This window comes from Arvicola amphibius, chromosome 14 (assembly GCF_903992535.2).
Source record: "Arvicola amphibius chromosome 14, mArvAmp1.2, whole genome shotgun sequence".
Lineage (NCBI taxonomy): Eukaryota > Metazoa > Chordata > Mammalia > Rodentia > Cricetidae > Arvicola > Arvicola amphibius.
The window spans coordinates 3,269,555-3,286,157 of NC_052060.1; the positions used below are offsets into that span (position 1 = coordinate 3,269,555).

Here is a 16,603-nt window from a genome sequence, read left to right on the forward strand (position 1 = left end):
TGGCCAGACAAGTTACTCTTCCTCAACCTCAGGCCTGGGTAAGGAGATGACTGTAGGCCCTGTCACGTGTGTTTCTGGTATAATAACCTCAATTCTCTTGGGGGTAGCTATTCCCAGTATAACTGTAAACTCCAAGGAAGTAGGTCTAGCGAGCTCCCCTGGTCCATGTTCCCAGGGCATTATCATTGTATATGAATTCATCCACCTCACTTGGAAGACAACCATTTCTTGTAGGTTTGTGAGCCTTCGCCCAGAATGGTTTAAAGGAGCGCTGCTTTCCCCACCTCCTCTATTCGGCTTTTCGCCTCTCTTCCTCTTTTTCGATGCTCTTGTCATTTCTCGAAAGGAGAACTGAGAACTTCTGGCTCTGGCTAGTGGGTTCTAAACCTGGAAGTGGGGAGTCACCTGGGTTTTCCAGGTCTAGGTCTTCAGGGCCTTCACCGTGGCACAGTGGCCACATCTGATTGTTGGACGGAGGGCAAGACAGGAGCACCGGCTCTGACTTGGGGGCCAACTGGGGTCAGTGTCTTGCTCGTCCGCTGGGTGGTGGGGATCCGCTTGGTTGCAGGGGGCCCTCCCAGCCACCAGGGGTCGCGCTGCAGGCGGCAGGGTGCTGGGCCGGAGCTAGCCAGGGTCACGGCCGCGGGCCCGGGTGTGGGGGGGGTGGAATAGCGGCGGTGCTCGCTGCTCTCGGGTGGGGGGGTGGTGAGTGGAGAAAGCAGGGCGCGCGGAAGAGCGCGGGGTCCCCAGCACCGGGGCAGCCGGAGGACCGAGCGGCCGGAGCTAGCGGCGCGGCAGCAGTCCCCGTGTGGCGCCGCGCGCGGGGACGCTGGGACCGCCCAGATCTCTCCACCGTGCCCGGCGCTCTCGCCCGCCTCATCTTCCTTCAGCCCAGGCGCGAGCGGCTCCCAAGTCGAGCGCGCCATGTCCGGGGCTGGATAGCAGCCCAGCCGCCCGCCGGCCCGCCAGCCCGCTCTCCAAGCCACCCGTCAGCGGGCCGGCTGGGGAGTCCCAGGGCAGGCAGGTAGGGGCCGGACCGGGCGGGGCGGCGGGCGGGGAAGGGCGGGCGGAGGGCGGTCGGCGCCAGGGACAGTCCCCAGCTGTTCTTCTGCGCTGCGCATCTGGTTCCGCTTCCTCCCTCCCAGGGAAGTGAAAGTGGAGGGGAGGGCGCCACCCGGAGATAGCTAGCTGTGCCCGGCACCCTATACCCTGGAGCTCCGGCGGGCGCTCAAGCCAGAGCACCCCTCCTTCCCGCTAGGGTCACGCGGCTGCTAGCGCTGCTGCCGTCACGTTCTCGGCAGCCTGCGCGCGCTCCTCTCGGCCCTCTGGCCCCTTGCTCAGCCACCTCCCCCGCTGCGCGCCCTCTGCCCCAGCCCCAACTTCCCGACATCCGGCATGTGGGTGCTGGAACCTAGTGTGGCTCCACTGCCGTTGTTTTCCCCAAGGGAGAAGAGGCTGCATTTTATAGGACTCTCTCCTGGCTAGGTGAGGGTACGCTTGTATGCACAAGTCCTGTTGGTCCGGAGCCACCCACTTAACCATAGAGGGTCTCATCTAACGGCTTTTGCCTGCTGACTGGGGCACAGAGCTCCTATTGGCCTACAGTGGATAAGAGAGTGAGCTGTGTCGTGGAGTTAAATCAGGAGGCTGACGCTGACTCCTGGCTTCACCTCAGATGTGGAGAAGCTCAAGCTAAATTTAGCTTGAGTTGGGGCATGTGTGTCCAGAGGCCAGGTTAAGAAGAGAGCTGACTTGGCTCCGGTTCTCTGAGGGAGGTTAAATAGACCATGCATCCTGGAGACGTTGGGAGTTTCCCTTGCCTTGCCCAGGGTCCTCATTGTGGGGTTTGCCTTGGTCTGATGCTTTGCGGGCATCTTCAGCGGTGCTTCTTCCCCCTCCCATCGCTACCACACACCCATAGGCTGACTTCTGCTGAGCTGCAGCTTCCCCTTTGCACCCGCTCCAGGAAGTAACCTCCCTTCCCCTCTGAAGCACTCTCCCAGCCTCTAGCCCCTTGCAAGCCACCCACCAGGCTTCTTCCCACCTTCCGCACCCTGGGGCACCTCAGGACTCTTGGGGCTCCCACTCCCCAGGGTCAGGCCATGAAGGCAGGTGAGAAAAGTTACCAGTAGGCTGTTGTGGGCCTGATTCTGTCTGGGTCTGGGTGGCACTGGCATGGAATGGCTGGAGCTATCTCCCATAGTCCCTTTGTACCTAACTTACAGACAACTAAGGATCTGGAGTTGAGAGCTTGGCCAACGTGGTAAAGTTAAGCTAGGAAAGAAAAGGATACTTGAAGTCTGAACAGAAGCTGAATCTTGGGTTTTACAAGCCTTCCCAGAAACCTGTGGGGTCTTCTAAAAATGTGAGGATGGGCGATTTAAGAGCATTAGCTGTATCAGAAGGTTCTTATGGAGTTGCTACCAGAGCAGGAAGGCCAGAGACCTGTGAAAAGGCTAAGTTAAGGTTGGGGAGGCCAGAGTGAATGATGGGACTTCAGGCCTTTACAGAAAACCCTGTGTTCTCTGAGACCTAACTGGAGGGGTGAAGAGGGGCAGGCCTTCAAAGGGCTAGGTGAGCAGTGGCAGATGTGTGTTGTAGGGTGGAGTTGGGGTTCTTTGGGAAGAGGGAGCTGATGTCACTAAGAAGGAGGGACCTAGTGGTCTCTAAGGAGCTGTGGTGGGATGTGAGAGTCTGGTGATGTCACAGGTGGGAGAGTTCAGGATTGGCTGATCATCCTACCTTTCCTTAGAAGAACTAGGAAGACGAAAGGGGGGGGTCCATGGGAACCATGGGAACACTAGCCTCTGGTTGCCATGGGAACACTAGCCCCTCTTGCTTCATCTTTTTTCTCAATTGACCATTTCAGATGCCGTGAGTGAAGGGGGGGCCATGGCTGAGGAGCGGCCTCCCCGGTTGGTGGATTATTTCGTGGTGGCTGGGCTTGCAGGAGATGGAGCACCTATGCCTGAGGAGACCTGGGTTCCTGAACCTACTGGGCCCCGGCGCCCTCCTAGGCCAGCTGAACCTATTACAGATGTGGCAGTCATTGCTAGAGCACTGGGCGAGGAGGTGCCCCAGGGCTACACATGCATCCAGACGTCTGCTGGTGGCCACCCCTTGGAGCTCAGTGCTGGGCTCCTGGGTGGAACTCAGCCAGTCATCTGCTACCGCAGGGGGCGTGACAAGCCCCCCCTCGTTGAGCTGGGGTGTGTACCCCTATTCATGCTGGCACTAGGGGGAGCTGGGAGGGACTGTTGAGTGAGCTAAGAAGAGGTAGTGATAAGGGTTGAGGGGAGGCACATGGGATGGGCTAGAGGTCAGAGAGGAGGGGCTTACTGCCTGTGCTGCTGCTTACTAGCCAGTGAGTGTTTCTTTAGCAACTCCTCACTGGCTGGTTCGGGATATCAAGTGGATAAACCATGTGAGGAATTTCGCCAAGAGTCCGACGGTTTTGGTGCTTACTCAAGAGCTGGGGAGGGCAGCCGGGCGGTGGTGGCTCATAGAACTGGGGAGGGCATGGCTTGCAGGAATGGTTATTAATTGAGAGGTAGAGCCAAGGGCAAAAAATGGAAGGCAAGGATCCTAGAAGACATAGTAAGTAAGAAGTGGTGGGCTGTACTACCAGCATTTGGCAAGGGTGAGAGAACATAGCAAGTTTAGGAGACCAGGTAGGCAGATCCGGTCTTTCTATGCTGACCTCTTGATGTCTGTGCTCTCTGTGCCAAGGGTGTTATATGAAGGGAAGGAACGTCCTAAACCTGGCTTCCGAGTGCTTGACACGACACCATATAGTCACTCAGCCAACTTGGCCCCTCCTGGCCCTGGGCATCCTCGCACCTACCTCATGTACCGGCGGGCAGCAGAGGGGGGCAGGGTTGCATGCCCTGGGCATCACTGACCTTTGCCTGGTTCTGCCCAGCAAGGGTGAAGGCACTCCTCACACTTACTGCCGGTTGCCACGCAACCTCAACCCTGGCATGGTGAGTGGTACTGAAGTATTGATAGCTAAAACCTGGGCCATTGGTGTAAAGGTGTAGACATGGGGAACCAAGGCCGCTGACACCAGAGCCAGATGAGAGGTGGCTTGACTGCCCTTGGAAGCATGAGCATGGCTTTCCTGACACTTGGGAGTTGTGAGGCATTAGAGAGGATAAATGGGAGACACTAGAATGGAATTGGGGGGTATGCTGTTTCTTTACCTGGAGGTCTGGAATTAGGGGCAGCTTGGAAGACAAAAGACACCCGAAGGGTGGTAGAGAGAGAAGATGGGCCCCAGAAACCTTTGTTAGTGATGTGTCTGCTTATCTCTTGTCGTTTCTGGGGCAGTGGGGCCCAGCAGTGTACCTGTGCTACAAGGTGGGCCTGGCCAAGGCCAACACGCTGGTGTATGAGGCAGGTGAGTGGCCCTTTTGTCCTTCCTACCCTTTGACCCTCCCCATTCCTCTACTTGGTGTCTCTTGGTAAGTTCAGTAACCCCAGAACTGACTTCCCTTTGCATCTAGCCCTTCTCTGGGACCCTCTAGTTTCTTTACGTGGAATCTAACGGATCGCTTCACTCTAACATGTGCTTTTCTGCTGGGGCACAGAGCTGCTGGGCCGCTACCCACAGGAAGACAACGAGGCATTCCCGCTGCCCGAGTCAGTGCCAGTCTTCTGCCTGCCCATGGGAGCCACTATTGAGTGCTGGCCTGCCCAGACCAAGTACCCGGTGCCCGTCTTCTCCACCTTTGTGCTCACAGGGGCTGCCGGTGATAAGGTGGGTGTGTGGAGTGTGGTACGGGGGCCACGCAATGCAAGAACCCATCTGATCACTCCTGTACCCCTGCCAGGTGTATGGTGCCGCCTTGCAGTTCTATGAAGCGTTCCCAAGGGCCAGGCTGTCAGAAAGGCAGTCACGGGCACTGGGCCTGTTGAGTGCTGTGGAACGGGGCCGGACACTGGGGGGCCGAGCCGTGCGCAGCCGGCGCGCCATTGCTGTGCTGTCCCGCTGGCCAGCCTTCCCAGCCTTCAGAGCCTTCCTTACCTTCCTTTACCGCTACTCCGTCTCAGGCCCCCACCGTCTGCCCTTGGAAGCGTGAGCATGGCTTTCCTGACACTGGGGAGTTGTGAGGCATTAGAGAGGATAAATGGGAGACACTAGAATGGAATTGGGGGTACGGTACGCCGAGCATCCAGGAGACAGGGCTGCTCTGTTTTGTTATATAGTTTGTCCATTTAAGCTACTGGCTATGGGTAAGTGGAGCCTGGATCTAGCCTGCACTTGTTAGTTGGGGCTTGGCTAGGTCTGTGTATGCTCAGCACAGATCTGTTTCTTATTTTTATTTATTTGTTTATTTACTTATGAAACAGGACTTACTGTTTATTTACTTCCTGCCCTGGGTGGCCTGGAACTCCACATAGACCAGGCTGGCCTCAAAGTTACAGAGGTGACTTCCTGAGCATTGGAATTAAAGGCGTGCTCCACCACGCCCAGTTTATTTATTTTTTTATTCTTTTTAGAGATGTTCCCATGGCAGCCCTGGCTGGCCTGGAACTCATTGTGTAGATGAGGGGATTTCAGGCAAGGGGATCTCTCTTCTAATCTAAATAAGACCTGTGTATAAAGCTGATCCAAGGCAAGGGGTGGGGTTCAGGGAGGAGTGAGGTCTTGAGAATTTGTAGCGGGGTTGGCCAGGGACAGACGGAAGAGTCAGCCTCACCTTCTCCCTCTCTCCCTAGGCACATCTCCCACTTCATTCACAACGTCCCGTTCCCTTCCCACAGAGACCACGCATCCTAGTGCAGGTGAGAGGTGAGCCTGGGGCTGGGCTGATGAAAGGAGAGGAGTCGGCAGGAGCTGGCATGAGTAGCCTGACCTCTGGCTCCTCTCCAGATGTCTCCCTATGACAACCTGCTCCTCTGTCAGCCTGTCTCCTCACCCCTGCCCCTCAGGTATGTTATGTGCCTAAATGGAGGGGAGAACCTTTGGCGACATGGGTATAACAAGAGGTATGGGTACAGCTGCTGAGACCCGTTGCAGACTAGCCCAGGTGGTGTCTGTGTCCAGCTCCTGAGTCTCCTGCTGACCCTTTTTCCTCCTTCGCATCCCACAGTGGTGCTAGCTTTCTGCAGCTGCTGCAGAACCTGGGCCCAGAATTGGCTATTACATTGCTGCTGGCTGTGCTCACAGAGCACAAACTGCTGGTCCACTCGCTGCGGCCAGATCTGCTCACCAGTGTCTGCGAGGCCCTTGTCTCAGTGAGTGCCACCTTATCTGGTCTACTTCTCCAAGTTGTTCTTTTCTGGTGTCCCTCCATCCAGAACTGGGTTCTTCTCCTTTTCCTGCCGTAGGGAGAGGGTCATCAGTCTCTGCCTGGGTGTGGTTGTTAGAGTCAGGGTTTTTCTTCCAGCATAGCCCCACCTCCTCAAGGTCAGGGCCCTGTACTCACTGGTTCTCACTGCTCGGTGCTTTAGATGATCTTCCCACTGCACTGGCAGTGCCCCTACATTCCGCTGTGCCCGCTGGTGCTGGCGGATGTGCTGAGCGCCCCTGTGCCCTTCATTGTGGGTATCCACTCCAGTTATTTCGATCTGCATGACCCACCTCCTGATGTCATCTGTGTTGATCTCGATACCAACACGCTCTTCCAGTATGAGACTAAGTATCATCTGTGGGCGAGGGAGGGGAGCATGCAAGGGCTGGCATGTGGGTTCATGCTTGGCTCTAAAAGGACCTCGTAGAAGCTTCAACATCCTTTCTCCTTATCTTATCTCTTAGAACGGAGGAGAAGAAGCCCCTCTCTGCTAGGACCCTGCCCCGCAGACCATACAAGCTTTTGCTGGCCACACTGACAAATCTGTACCAGCAGCTGGACCAGAGTGAGAAGCCTATGGGCTTGAGAGGCTGGAGGCTGTTGTTGGCCTCCAATCTCCAAACTGAGGGGAGGGTCCAGGGACCGATAGATCTCTGAAGTGATTAGAGGAGTTTGGGTTTGGTGGGAGTGAAATAAAGGAGGAGGGGCAGGGGAGCAGCATTTCTGAGCCCATCAAGAAAGGTGAGCCTGCAGTTCACAATCCCAGAGAACCTAGACAACAACGAGGACCCAAAGCGAGCTGTACATGGATCTAATCTACATGGGAAGTAGAAAAGGACAAGATCTCCTGAGTAAATTGGGGAGCATGGGGACCTTGGGAGAGGGTTGAAGGGGAGAGGCAGGGAGGGGAGCAGAGAAAAATGTTTTTGGGAATGGAGACATCTGTTTGAAAAACAGGACGAGGCAAGCCCTGTGGGTGCTGACCTTGACTCTTAGACGTGTTGATTCCCAGCTTACACTGGACCAGAAGAGGAGGCCTCCCTGGAATTCCTGCTGACTGACTACGAGGCAGTGTGTGGCCGCCGGACACGCCTGGAGCGGGAAGTCCAGGGAGCCTTTCTTTCGCTTCATGGCTTGCCTGCTCAAAGGCTACAGGGACTTCCCTGCGCCCCCTCACCGAGGCCCCCTCTGAGGGGTCTCGTGATGTCGACAACCTTTTCTACCTTCAGGGTAAGTAAGACCGCCTGTCTTTGGAAAGAGATTTGAGGGAGGGCATGGTTAAGGGGCTGGGCTCCTTGAGGAAAGCGAGAGAGACTGCGTATCCCTCCCCTCTTCTGGTCTTGGAGGAAATAAGGGCATGCAGGTGAATGTGTCCTGCTGTCTGGGATCCCTTGGAGTACGGTGGACATTGGTGACCTGGTGGTGCCTAGCGGTTTGGGCACATGGTCTGTGAAGGACCCTAACTGTGGTGTTGGAGCACCGAGCTGCTCTGTGGGAGGTGTGACTTTGAGAGCCATAGATCCTGAATGGTGAGAGCTAAGAGCTGAGTCCAGGGAGGAGAGGGGAGAGGGCTGTTGCAGATAGAGAACTGTGGTACCCCCCTTGTGACCCAGCCCTGACCCCACAGTTTCCTCAAGTCCCGGGAACGCTCGAGCCACAAGCTGTACTCGCAGCTGCTGCACACGCAGATGTTCTCGCAGTTCATCGAGGAGTGCTCTTTTGGCTCTGCCCGCCATGCTGCCCTTGAGTTCTTTGACTCTTGTGTCGATAAGGTATTGAGCCTTGTCCCTTCTGTATGCACCAACTGCCATCGGGTTCCTCCTGTCGTCTCGGTTTTTCTCCAGTCCACTGTCTAACTGTGTCTCTCAGCCGTGGCTTGTGATGGACGCTGGAATTAGACAAAGCACAGACAATACAACCTGTGCAGCCAGACACGGTCGGCTTCTTCCGCTTACTGTCCTTTCATCCTCAACATTTTCCCTCCAGATGGATCTCCACGACTCTTTCCCATGAACATGTTTTTCTGGGAGACACCATTTTTTGGGGACCCTGGCTCTGTTAACGCTAATCCTTTCCTATCCTGTTCCAGGTCCACCCAGAGCAGGAGAAGCCCGAGCCAACACCCTTAGTGGAACTGGAGGAGCTCTCAGGAAGTGAGCTCACTGTCTTCATCACACCCCCAGAGGATCCCCCAGTACTGGAAGGCAGTGAATCTGCTCCCCAGTACTGGTAAGACTGTCTCCTCCTCTCGCCTTTCCCAAGGCCCATGCTCGGCCCTGTGCTAACTGCCCCCATGTTGCCTCTTCTCTCCAGTTATGATGGGTTTCCAGAGCTAAGAGCTGAGCTATTTGAGTCTCCTCAGGAACAACAGGGAGCGCTGCCTGTGCCGGGCCCATCCCGTAGTGCCCCTAGCAGTCCTGCGCCTCGCCGAACCAAACAGGTAACTAGCAATAGGCCGCAGAGGGGAACCTGACCTGGCACAGTGGTTATTGCTTTATGAGGTTATTAATAGTGCTTATCCCATAAACTGCTGGGAGGTTTACATAAGCTTGGTACATAAAAACAAACAAACAAACAAACAAAAACCCCACACTTGTACAGCCAGGCATAGTGATGCATGACTTTAGCAGTCGGGAGGCAGAGGCAGGCAGATCTCTGAGTTCGAGGCCAGCCTGGTCTACATAGTGAGTTCCAGGACAGCCAAAAGCTAACATCGTAAGACCCTGTCTCCAAAAACAAACAAACAAACAAACAATAAAAACCCAACAAAATGCTATATAAAAACTAGCCTTGGTTACATTGTCATTTGCCATCAGGAGAGCCAGCTACATCTTGCAAGGTGCCCACCCATGCTCCAGGGCCAGGCTACCCTGCTCCACGGAGGCACCCAGGAGGTTTGTAGGTTAGGTAGTGCCTCAGCCCTCTACAATCCTTAGAACACAGACTGTGTCTCAGGAGAGTGCTACTTTTCACATTGTCCTGCACTCAGAGGTTGAGGCAAGAACTGGTGTTTGAATCCAGTCTAGGCCACATGACAAGACACTATCTCAGAAAAATTATCAAAAGAAAAAAAAAAGAAAAATATTTGAGCCAGGCGGGTGGTTGGCACATAACCTTTAATCCCAGCATTCAGGATGCAAGGCAGGGGATCTTTTTTAGTTCAAAGGCCTGCCTGGTCTACAGAGCGAGGTTCCCGGACAGCCAGAGCTGTTACACAGAGAAAACCCGTCTCAAACAAACCAAAATAAATAAAGAAATAAAGATTTGTGCTGGCCTTGGCATGGTCTTAACCTTGGTGTGTTTCTTGCCCCACCTAGAGATGAAGGTCGCACAGCGAATGGCCCTAGAAGTCAGCCGCTGTGCCTGAGCTGTGGGCCCGGTGCCTACTAGGTCCTGCTATGGACTGTGGTTCCTGTGCCTGCCTGCCTATGTGCGGTCGGCGCCCTCCCGGGTGCGAGCCCTGCATAAAGCCTACCACGTGTTGCGTGAGATGGAGAGCCGCAAGGTGGTGCTCCCCGATGAGGTAGGCATTTGCTCCCCGTGTGTTCCTACCCACCCCTTCCTACCCTGCAAGGGTGTGGCAGCTCTAGGAACTGAGGAAAACTTGGTGGAGACCGGGTAGAGGTGGAGGGGCAGCCAGAGTTGAAGGAGCTGCTCTGCCAACAACCAGAGGGCATGAGCATGCGCAGGGTTAAGCCATGGAGACCGCAGGGCATCCAGAGCTGCAGGAAGGAAGGAGCTGCCGGGAGCCAGTGAGTCCTCCGAGAATTAGGAGGCTGGAAGAGTGTGCTTGCTGAGACTTGGCGACTTGGGTCGCAGTAAATCCCTTACATCCTGACATCCTGTGCCTCTCTCGGCCTAGGTGTGTTACCGAGTGTTGATGCAGCTCTGCTCACACTATGGGCAGCCTGTGCTGTCCGTGAAAGTCATGCTAGACATGCGGCGGGCAGGCATTGTGCCCAACACCATCACCTACGGTTACTACAACAAGGTACTTAATTTGGGTAGGATGGCAGTCTGTGCTGGGACCTGATTTAGGGAGAATGCTGTTCTTTGACAGCTGCTGCTGTCCCCATTCCATGGTCCTGTGGTCACTGTCATCTTCTGTGCTTCTGTGTTGCCTTTGCAGACAGAGGCTTTTTGTTTGTTTTTGATTTTTGGTTTTTCAGATTTAGCTACTTTGATTCTTATTTACAACAGCGTTAAACTCCATGCCAGACACTGTTCCAGACACATTACATATTTTAATTCATTTTATCCCCACAGTGCCCCGGGGCATAGAATGGTCATCCCCGTATTTCAGGAATTGAGGTTGCAGAGAATTTGTAATTTGCCCCAGGTCCCATAGTAAGCATGTTAGTGAATCAGAATATAAACAAAATTATATCCAGAATTCAGCCTCTTAACCATAATACTAAACTGCCTCCTCTTTTTCAGAAAAGGAAACTAAATAGTCAAGCTGTTGAGATTATTTCTTCAAAGCCATTCAGTTTATAAATGGAGTCTAGCTGGGCATGACGAGGCACACCTTTAATACCAGCATCTAGGAGGCAGAGGCAGGAGGATCTCTGTGAGTTCAAGGCCATCCTTGGTCTACAGAGTGAGTTCCAGTGCAGCCAGGGCTACATAGTGAAACCCTATATCGATAGATAGATGGATAGATGGATAGACGGATAGACAGATAGACAGACAGACAGACAGGCAGGCAGGCAGGCAGGCAGGCAGGCAGGCAAATAGATAATGGATGAATAGTAGAGGCTAGATACACTTTTCTCCATTACTCCATTGTTACTGATAATGCCTCAATTGGGGCTTCTCTTTCTGGGTAAGCTATTGGCTAGATAGTCCTAGCCAGCATGTTTAGAGAAAAAGGTGGTCCCCAGGGTCAGGACAGGAGATAAGGCATCACTAGGTGGGCATTGTGATTGACAGGCTGTGCTGGAAAGCAAATGGCCATCTGGTACACCGGGTGGACGCCTACGCTGGGCCAAGCTCCGGAATGTCGTCTTGGGGGCTGCTCAGTTCCGCCAGCCCTTGAAAGACAGACGGCAGCAGCAGCAGCAGCAGCAGCAGCAGCAGCAGGAGATGGCTGTGCATCAAGAGTCGGGCAGCTCTCAGACAGGTGGGTAGGGACTGGCAAGATTAGCTGTGGTGCCAGATGTGATAGTTCACACCTGCAGTCCTGCCACTTAGGAAGCTAAGACAGGATGATTGACTGTTGCAAATTCAAGGCCACCTTGTGCTACATAGTGAGTTCCAGGCCAGATTGGCATACGTAGTGAGAATTTGTATTAAAAGAAAGAAAAGTGGGGGGAGGTAGTGGTGGCACAATCCTTTGATCCCAGCACTCCTGAGGCAGAGGGGGACAGATCTCTGTGCATTCAAGACCAGCCTGGTCTACAGAGTGAGTTCTAGGAGAGACCCAGACAATTAGGACTGGCAGGCCTTTCTGTGCGTGGATAACCTGTGTTTGTTTGGTAGCAGAGGGATAAAGTTCTACGGGGGAGAAACCCTGCAAAACCCAGGTCTACCTAAGGGGCTGTTTCAGTCTGTGCTTTCTACAGAACCCTGTCTGGAGTGCCCCTCCCCAACACGCCCTCTTCAGCGCCAGACTACTTGGGCAGGGCGAAGTCTGCGGGAGCCATCCTCACCCACCGGGCGCCTGGTCAAGAGTGGCAGCCTAGGCAGTGCTCGAGGGGCACAGCCCACTGTGGAGGCTGGTGTAGCGCACAGTGAGTACCCTTGTCTGACCTTCCTTCATCCTCCCATCGAAGTGTCCTAACAACTTTTCAGCAGAGAAAGGGAGACCAGGGCCGTCTTTAGGGCAGCTCCCTGTAACCTTAGTGGGCCCGTAGGCCCTTGAGGCAATCTTGCCTAAATGTTATGGCGAGTTGTGATGCTCAGGTTTGGTGGTTTGTACACTTTGCATTCTAGAAATTGTGTTGTATGTGCATGGGTGTTTGCCTGCATGTATGTCAGTATTTCGCCTGTATCCCTGGTACTCATGGAGGCCAGAGGAGGGTGTCAGAGCCCCTGGGACTGGAGTTACACATGGTTGTGAGCTGCCATGTGGGTCCTCGGGGCGAGCAGCCAGTGCTCCTGACTTCTGAGTTTTGCTGCAGGAGTTGTGTTTACTTGTGGTAGAGCAGCGGGGGTAGTGCAGTACTCCATCTCTCCATTCTCTTTGACCTGCAGTGATAGAGGCCTTGGGGGTCCTCGAACCCCATGGATCACCTGTGCCTTGGCAGGATGGAAGTCTGTCAGACCTGAGTCTGACGGGGGAAGAACTGGCACCTGGAGGAAGCCCCGGGGGCTCTGGATCAGCCCTCAGTACCCGCTCCACCGAGGCCCTAGAAGGGATAAGTGGGCGGGGTCCCCAAACAAGTAGCTGTCAGGAGGAGGTGGGCACCCCCAGAAAAGGGCTGGGTGCCCGCCTCCAACAGCTGCTCACCCCTTCCCGCCGCTCCTCTGTCTCCCGCATACCCCCACCTGAGTTGCCCACCGACCTTGCTCCTGCGGCCCGCCGAAGTCCCATGGATAGCCTTCTGTGGCCCCGAGAACGCCCTGGATCCACTGCTTCTGAGGTAGCCAGTGAGAAAGGGAGAGGAGGGCTGCTGACTGGGAGAGTGCCCCCAAAGGTGACTCTGAGAGTGGCTGAAACCAGCATCCTAAGTGAGAGGAACAAAGGACTAGCTGACTGTGCTTTCTCTTGTAATGGCAGAGTTCCGCCTCTCTGGGCAGTGAGTGGGATCTTTCAGAGTCTTCTCTTAGCAGCCTGAGCCTTCGCCGTTCCTCGGAGCGCCTCACTGACACCCCTGGACCTTTCCAGCCTCCTTCCCTAGAAGTGAGCACACCCCATACGCACCATTGTGCTGGGACACACACAGCTCACATCCACCCTTCCCCAACAGCAAGGGAAGGGGAGGGGGTGGAAGGAGGTCTGGCTGAGGTTTCGAGATGGAAGGGGCACGGAAGGGCATGGGCTTTGGGGCCCTGGAATCAAATAAGGCTCATTCTTGGGGTCTCCTTGCCCACAGATTCTGCTGTCCAGCTGCTCCTTGTGCCGTGCCCTGTGACTCCCTGGTGTATGAGAAGGAAACTCATGGCTGGCTGGGCACCCGATGACTCTAAACCTCAATACAACTTGCCCCTTCTGTGCCTCTCCCTTTGTGCCCCTGCTCAGTGTCCAGACCCTTGATTCCCGACCCAGGTGCCAAAGCCAGAAAAAAAATGCTGTGGGAGGGAGGGACAGGCGATGGTGCTCAAAGAGCTAACACCTCCTGCTGTTTCCCCACAGTGCCCCTAGCCCACAGTCTGCCCTTGCTGGTGCCAGTGGCAGTCAAGACGCTCCTGTCCCTGGGGGGTCCCGGCCCTGTGCTCAGTGACCGGAGGGCTCTGCCTTGCCCTGGATGAACCCCAGCATCTTGCAATGCTATGTGGGGGTAAGGGCTGACCAGAGGAACATGAGTGAGGTGGGAGTGTGTTGTCCGTTGAGGGGAGATAAGGGGGGTGCCGGCAGATGGACAAGGGGCTTGCAAAGGCTTTTGGACTTGCTGAGTTATTGGGAGACAGCCTCTGGGTGAGGGCCGTTAGTATCTATGTTCTGACCACTTTCCTGCTTGTGCCCACAGAGTGCTTCCCGGAGAGTTGAGAATGGGGCATGGGCATACCTGAGCCCTCTGGTACTGCGGAAGGAACTGGAGTCTCTGGTTGGAGAATGAAGGCAGTGAGGGTGTTGGCCTTGCCTGAATTGCCCGCTGCCCACCCCATCATCTTCTGGAACCTCCTGTGGTATTTCCAACGCCTACGCCTGCCTAGTATTCTACCGGGCTTGGTGTTGACCTCCTGCGATGAGCCCCCACCCGGCCAGGTCAGCGTTCTTGTGTAGTCCTTGCCTCCTGCGAGTTCCCTCCTCCTTCTCAACTCTTTGTCTCCTACGTCCTCTCTGTCCTTAGCAGGGAAGGGAAGCCATTTATCAGGCACATTGCCACCTGACCCAGATGTCGTCAAATGGCATAAGCAGGAACCTAATGGAATAGGTGCTTGATGTAGTGACTAGTCCCTAGAAATGGCTTAATGTTTTCCTGTTTATTCACCAGTATTCATCACATACATCCTAGGGCCCAGGGCTAGGTATGTATAAAGCAAAACAAAGTCTCCTTCGTAAGAACTGGTAGATGAGAATTTCTTTCCTCAGGATATGGTGGCTCCAGCCTTTAATCCCAACACATGGGAGGAGGCATGCAGGTAGATCTCTGTGAATTCCAGGCCTGCCTAATCTGCATAGTGAGACCCTGTCTCAAAATACAGTAACACCAAAATAAGTTCTTTCCCTTTCTCTTTATTATGTCCTGGTGATGTCCCTCTGTTCCTTGAACATTGTCCGTCTGTCCTTTCTTGTAATCTGCCTAATTCTGGCTTTTTCTCTTCTTATCTCAGCCCTCCCAGGGACCATCTCCTAGGCTAACCCCTGACCCAGCCTCTGTGCACGTGCGTCTGCTGTGGGATGTCCTGACCCCCGACCCCAACAGCTGTCCACCTCTCTATGTGCTCTGGAGGGTCCACAGTGAGTTGGTACTTGATCTAGGAGTGAAAGGGCCGGGCTCTTCATCTGGAGAGTTTGGTGATCCTGGTAACCCTTCCTTCCTTTCGTCCAGGCCAGATCCCACAGCGAGTTGTATGGCCAGGCCCAGTGCCCTCATGTCTTAGCTTGACCTTACTGGAGTCAGTGATGCGCCATGTTGGACTTAACGAGGTTCATAAAGCTGTCGGGCTCCTGCTGGAAACCTAGGGCCCCCCTCCCACTGGCCTGCACCTGCAGAGGTATGATGCGCTCGCTCACCTGGGGGCCCTCGACCTGGCTTTGGCACCTCTTTGCTTTTGATACTCTTCTATGTTTATTACAGGGGAATCTACCGTGAGATCTTATTCCTGACATGGCTGCGCTGGGCAAGGACACCGTGGACATAGGTAAAGGTGCAATCAGATGCTTGAAGAGAAGGGATGTGGGACCAGACATGAGAGGAGGTCCTAATGCATCAATTTCCATCCTCTACCCTAGTGGCCTTCGACAAGAAGTACAAGTCTGCCTTTAACAAGCTGGCCAGCAGCATGGGCAAGGAGGAGCTGAGGCTTCGGCGGGGCACAGATGCCTACTCCCAAGGCCCATTGACTGTTCGAAAATGTTTGGAGCACCTTTGGAATGCTAGGGACCCTTAAACCCACCTCTTCTGCCCTGGGTGGAGAGGTGAGGTAGAATGGATTCTAGACATAGCCTGACTCCTGTTCCTTTCATGGAAGAATTTGAATCAGGCTGTTCAGCCATAGGCTCCAAGTGGAAATAGCAGGAAGAGGGACTCACTGATACCAAAAGTCACAATTCCCCTATCTCCAGCCTGCCCAGTTTGTTCATGCTGATTGTGAGGAGAGCTGGGGAAGTTGGCACAAGTCCATTCTTTCTCCATCCTATTCCAGGGCCTCCTTCCCAGGGTATCCTCAGATCTGCAGTGCCCTGGGAGACTTAGAAGTTTTTGTTTTAAAAAACAACTGGAAAGATTTCGAGCTCCTGAGCCTTTGCCCCATGGGAGGAGTCTCATCCCCACTTCTCCTCTCTGGCATTGCTAAAGGAGCCCAAGGCAGTCCTAGTGTTTTATTTTATTTATTTATTCTGAGGCCACAGCTCCTACACTTATGAGATTCTCAAGGAGCGTAAGAAAGAGAAGGGAATTAAGTTTGTAACTCCTTGAGAGCCATGCACCGGGACCCAGAGGAGTCCCAAGCTTCCCTTGGGAGGAATTGGTGCCTCTTCTAGTCCCGATCCTTCTTGTCCACTCCACCTTGGGAAATGCCTCTCCCGTCCATGGCCTTGACCTGTGCAATAAGGATTGTTCTCTGCAAAGTTTTGTTGGATGTAAATATAGTAAAAGCTGCTTCTGTCTTTTTTCCCTGTGCCTCCTGTTCTCTGGATTTGGGGTGGTACCTTATCTTTCTTTGCTGCACATTCTCTCTGCTGTGTTTCCTTTCTTTGTAACCATCAGGTACATCCTTGCAACTTGGTTTATAGGAAGTTGTTGGCGCAGAAGGGTGAATCCAGTGCTGGCTATGGTGGTGCCAGTCTGCGTGGCACTTCCGGCCCTCCCACACAATCACCCCCTTGTCCTTCATCTGTACCCCACACAAAGACTCCATTCTTTGGGGGCCCTGAGCTCATCTTTGCCTTATTTCCTCTCCTCCTGTCCCCTCCCTGACCCCAGCTCCTTCTGTACCTTCACAAAGATGATAGCTTGCCTCACTTGTTGCCATTTCCA

General features: G+C 54.3%; 1 protein-coding gene across 1 annotated transcript; it reads left to right on the forward strand.

The window, feature by feature from the left end:
• Positions 1-1,175: 1,175 nt before the first annotated feature.
• On the forward strand, positions 1,176-16,240 carry Dennd4b (DENN domain containing 4B). The gene is given in 45 exon segments (XM_038311896.1): positions 1,176-2,112; positions 2,870-3,209; positions 3,730-3,868; positions 3,870-3,983; positions 4,330-4,399; positions 4,590-4,759; positions 4,833-5,077; positions 5,722-5,756; positions 5,759-5,787; positions 5,876-5,934; positions 6,096-6,240; positions 6,457-6,632; positions 6,761-6,861; positions 7,309-7,418; positions 7,420-7,458; positions 7,460-7,530; positions 7,924-8,068; positions 8,386-8,525; positions 8,610-8,736; positions 9,613-9,642; positions 9,644-9,686; positions 9,689-9,819; positions 10,159-10,287; positions 11,229-11,418; positions 11,861-12,028; positions 12,492-12,880; positions 13,018-13,140; positions 13,334-13,366; positions 13,368-13,394; positions 13,396-13,425; positions 13,427-13,506; positions 13,594-13,654; positions 13,656-13,688; positions 13,690-13,763; positions 13,802-13,805; positions 13,928-14,008; positions 14,010-14,027; positions 14,029-14,166; positions 14,736-14,862; positions 14,954-15,119; positions 15,203-15,228; positions 15,231-15,266; positions 15,358-15,437; positions 15,439-15,462; positions 15,464-16,240. Coding segments are annotated over 45 exon segments (4,548 nt in total). The 5' UTR covers positions 1,176-2,102; the 3' UTR covers positions 15,506-16,240.
• The last annotated feature ends 363 nt before the right edge of the window (positions 16,241-16,603 follow it).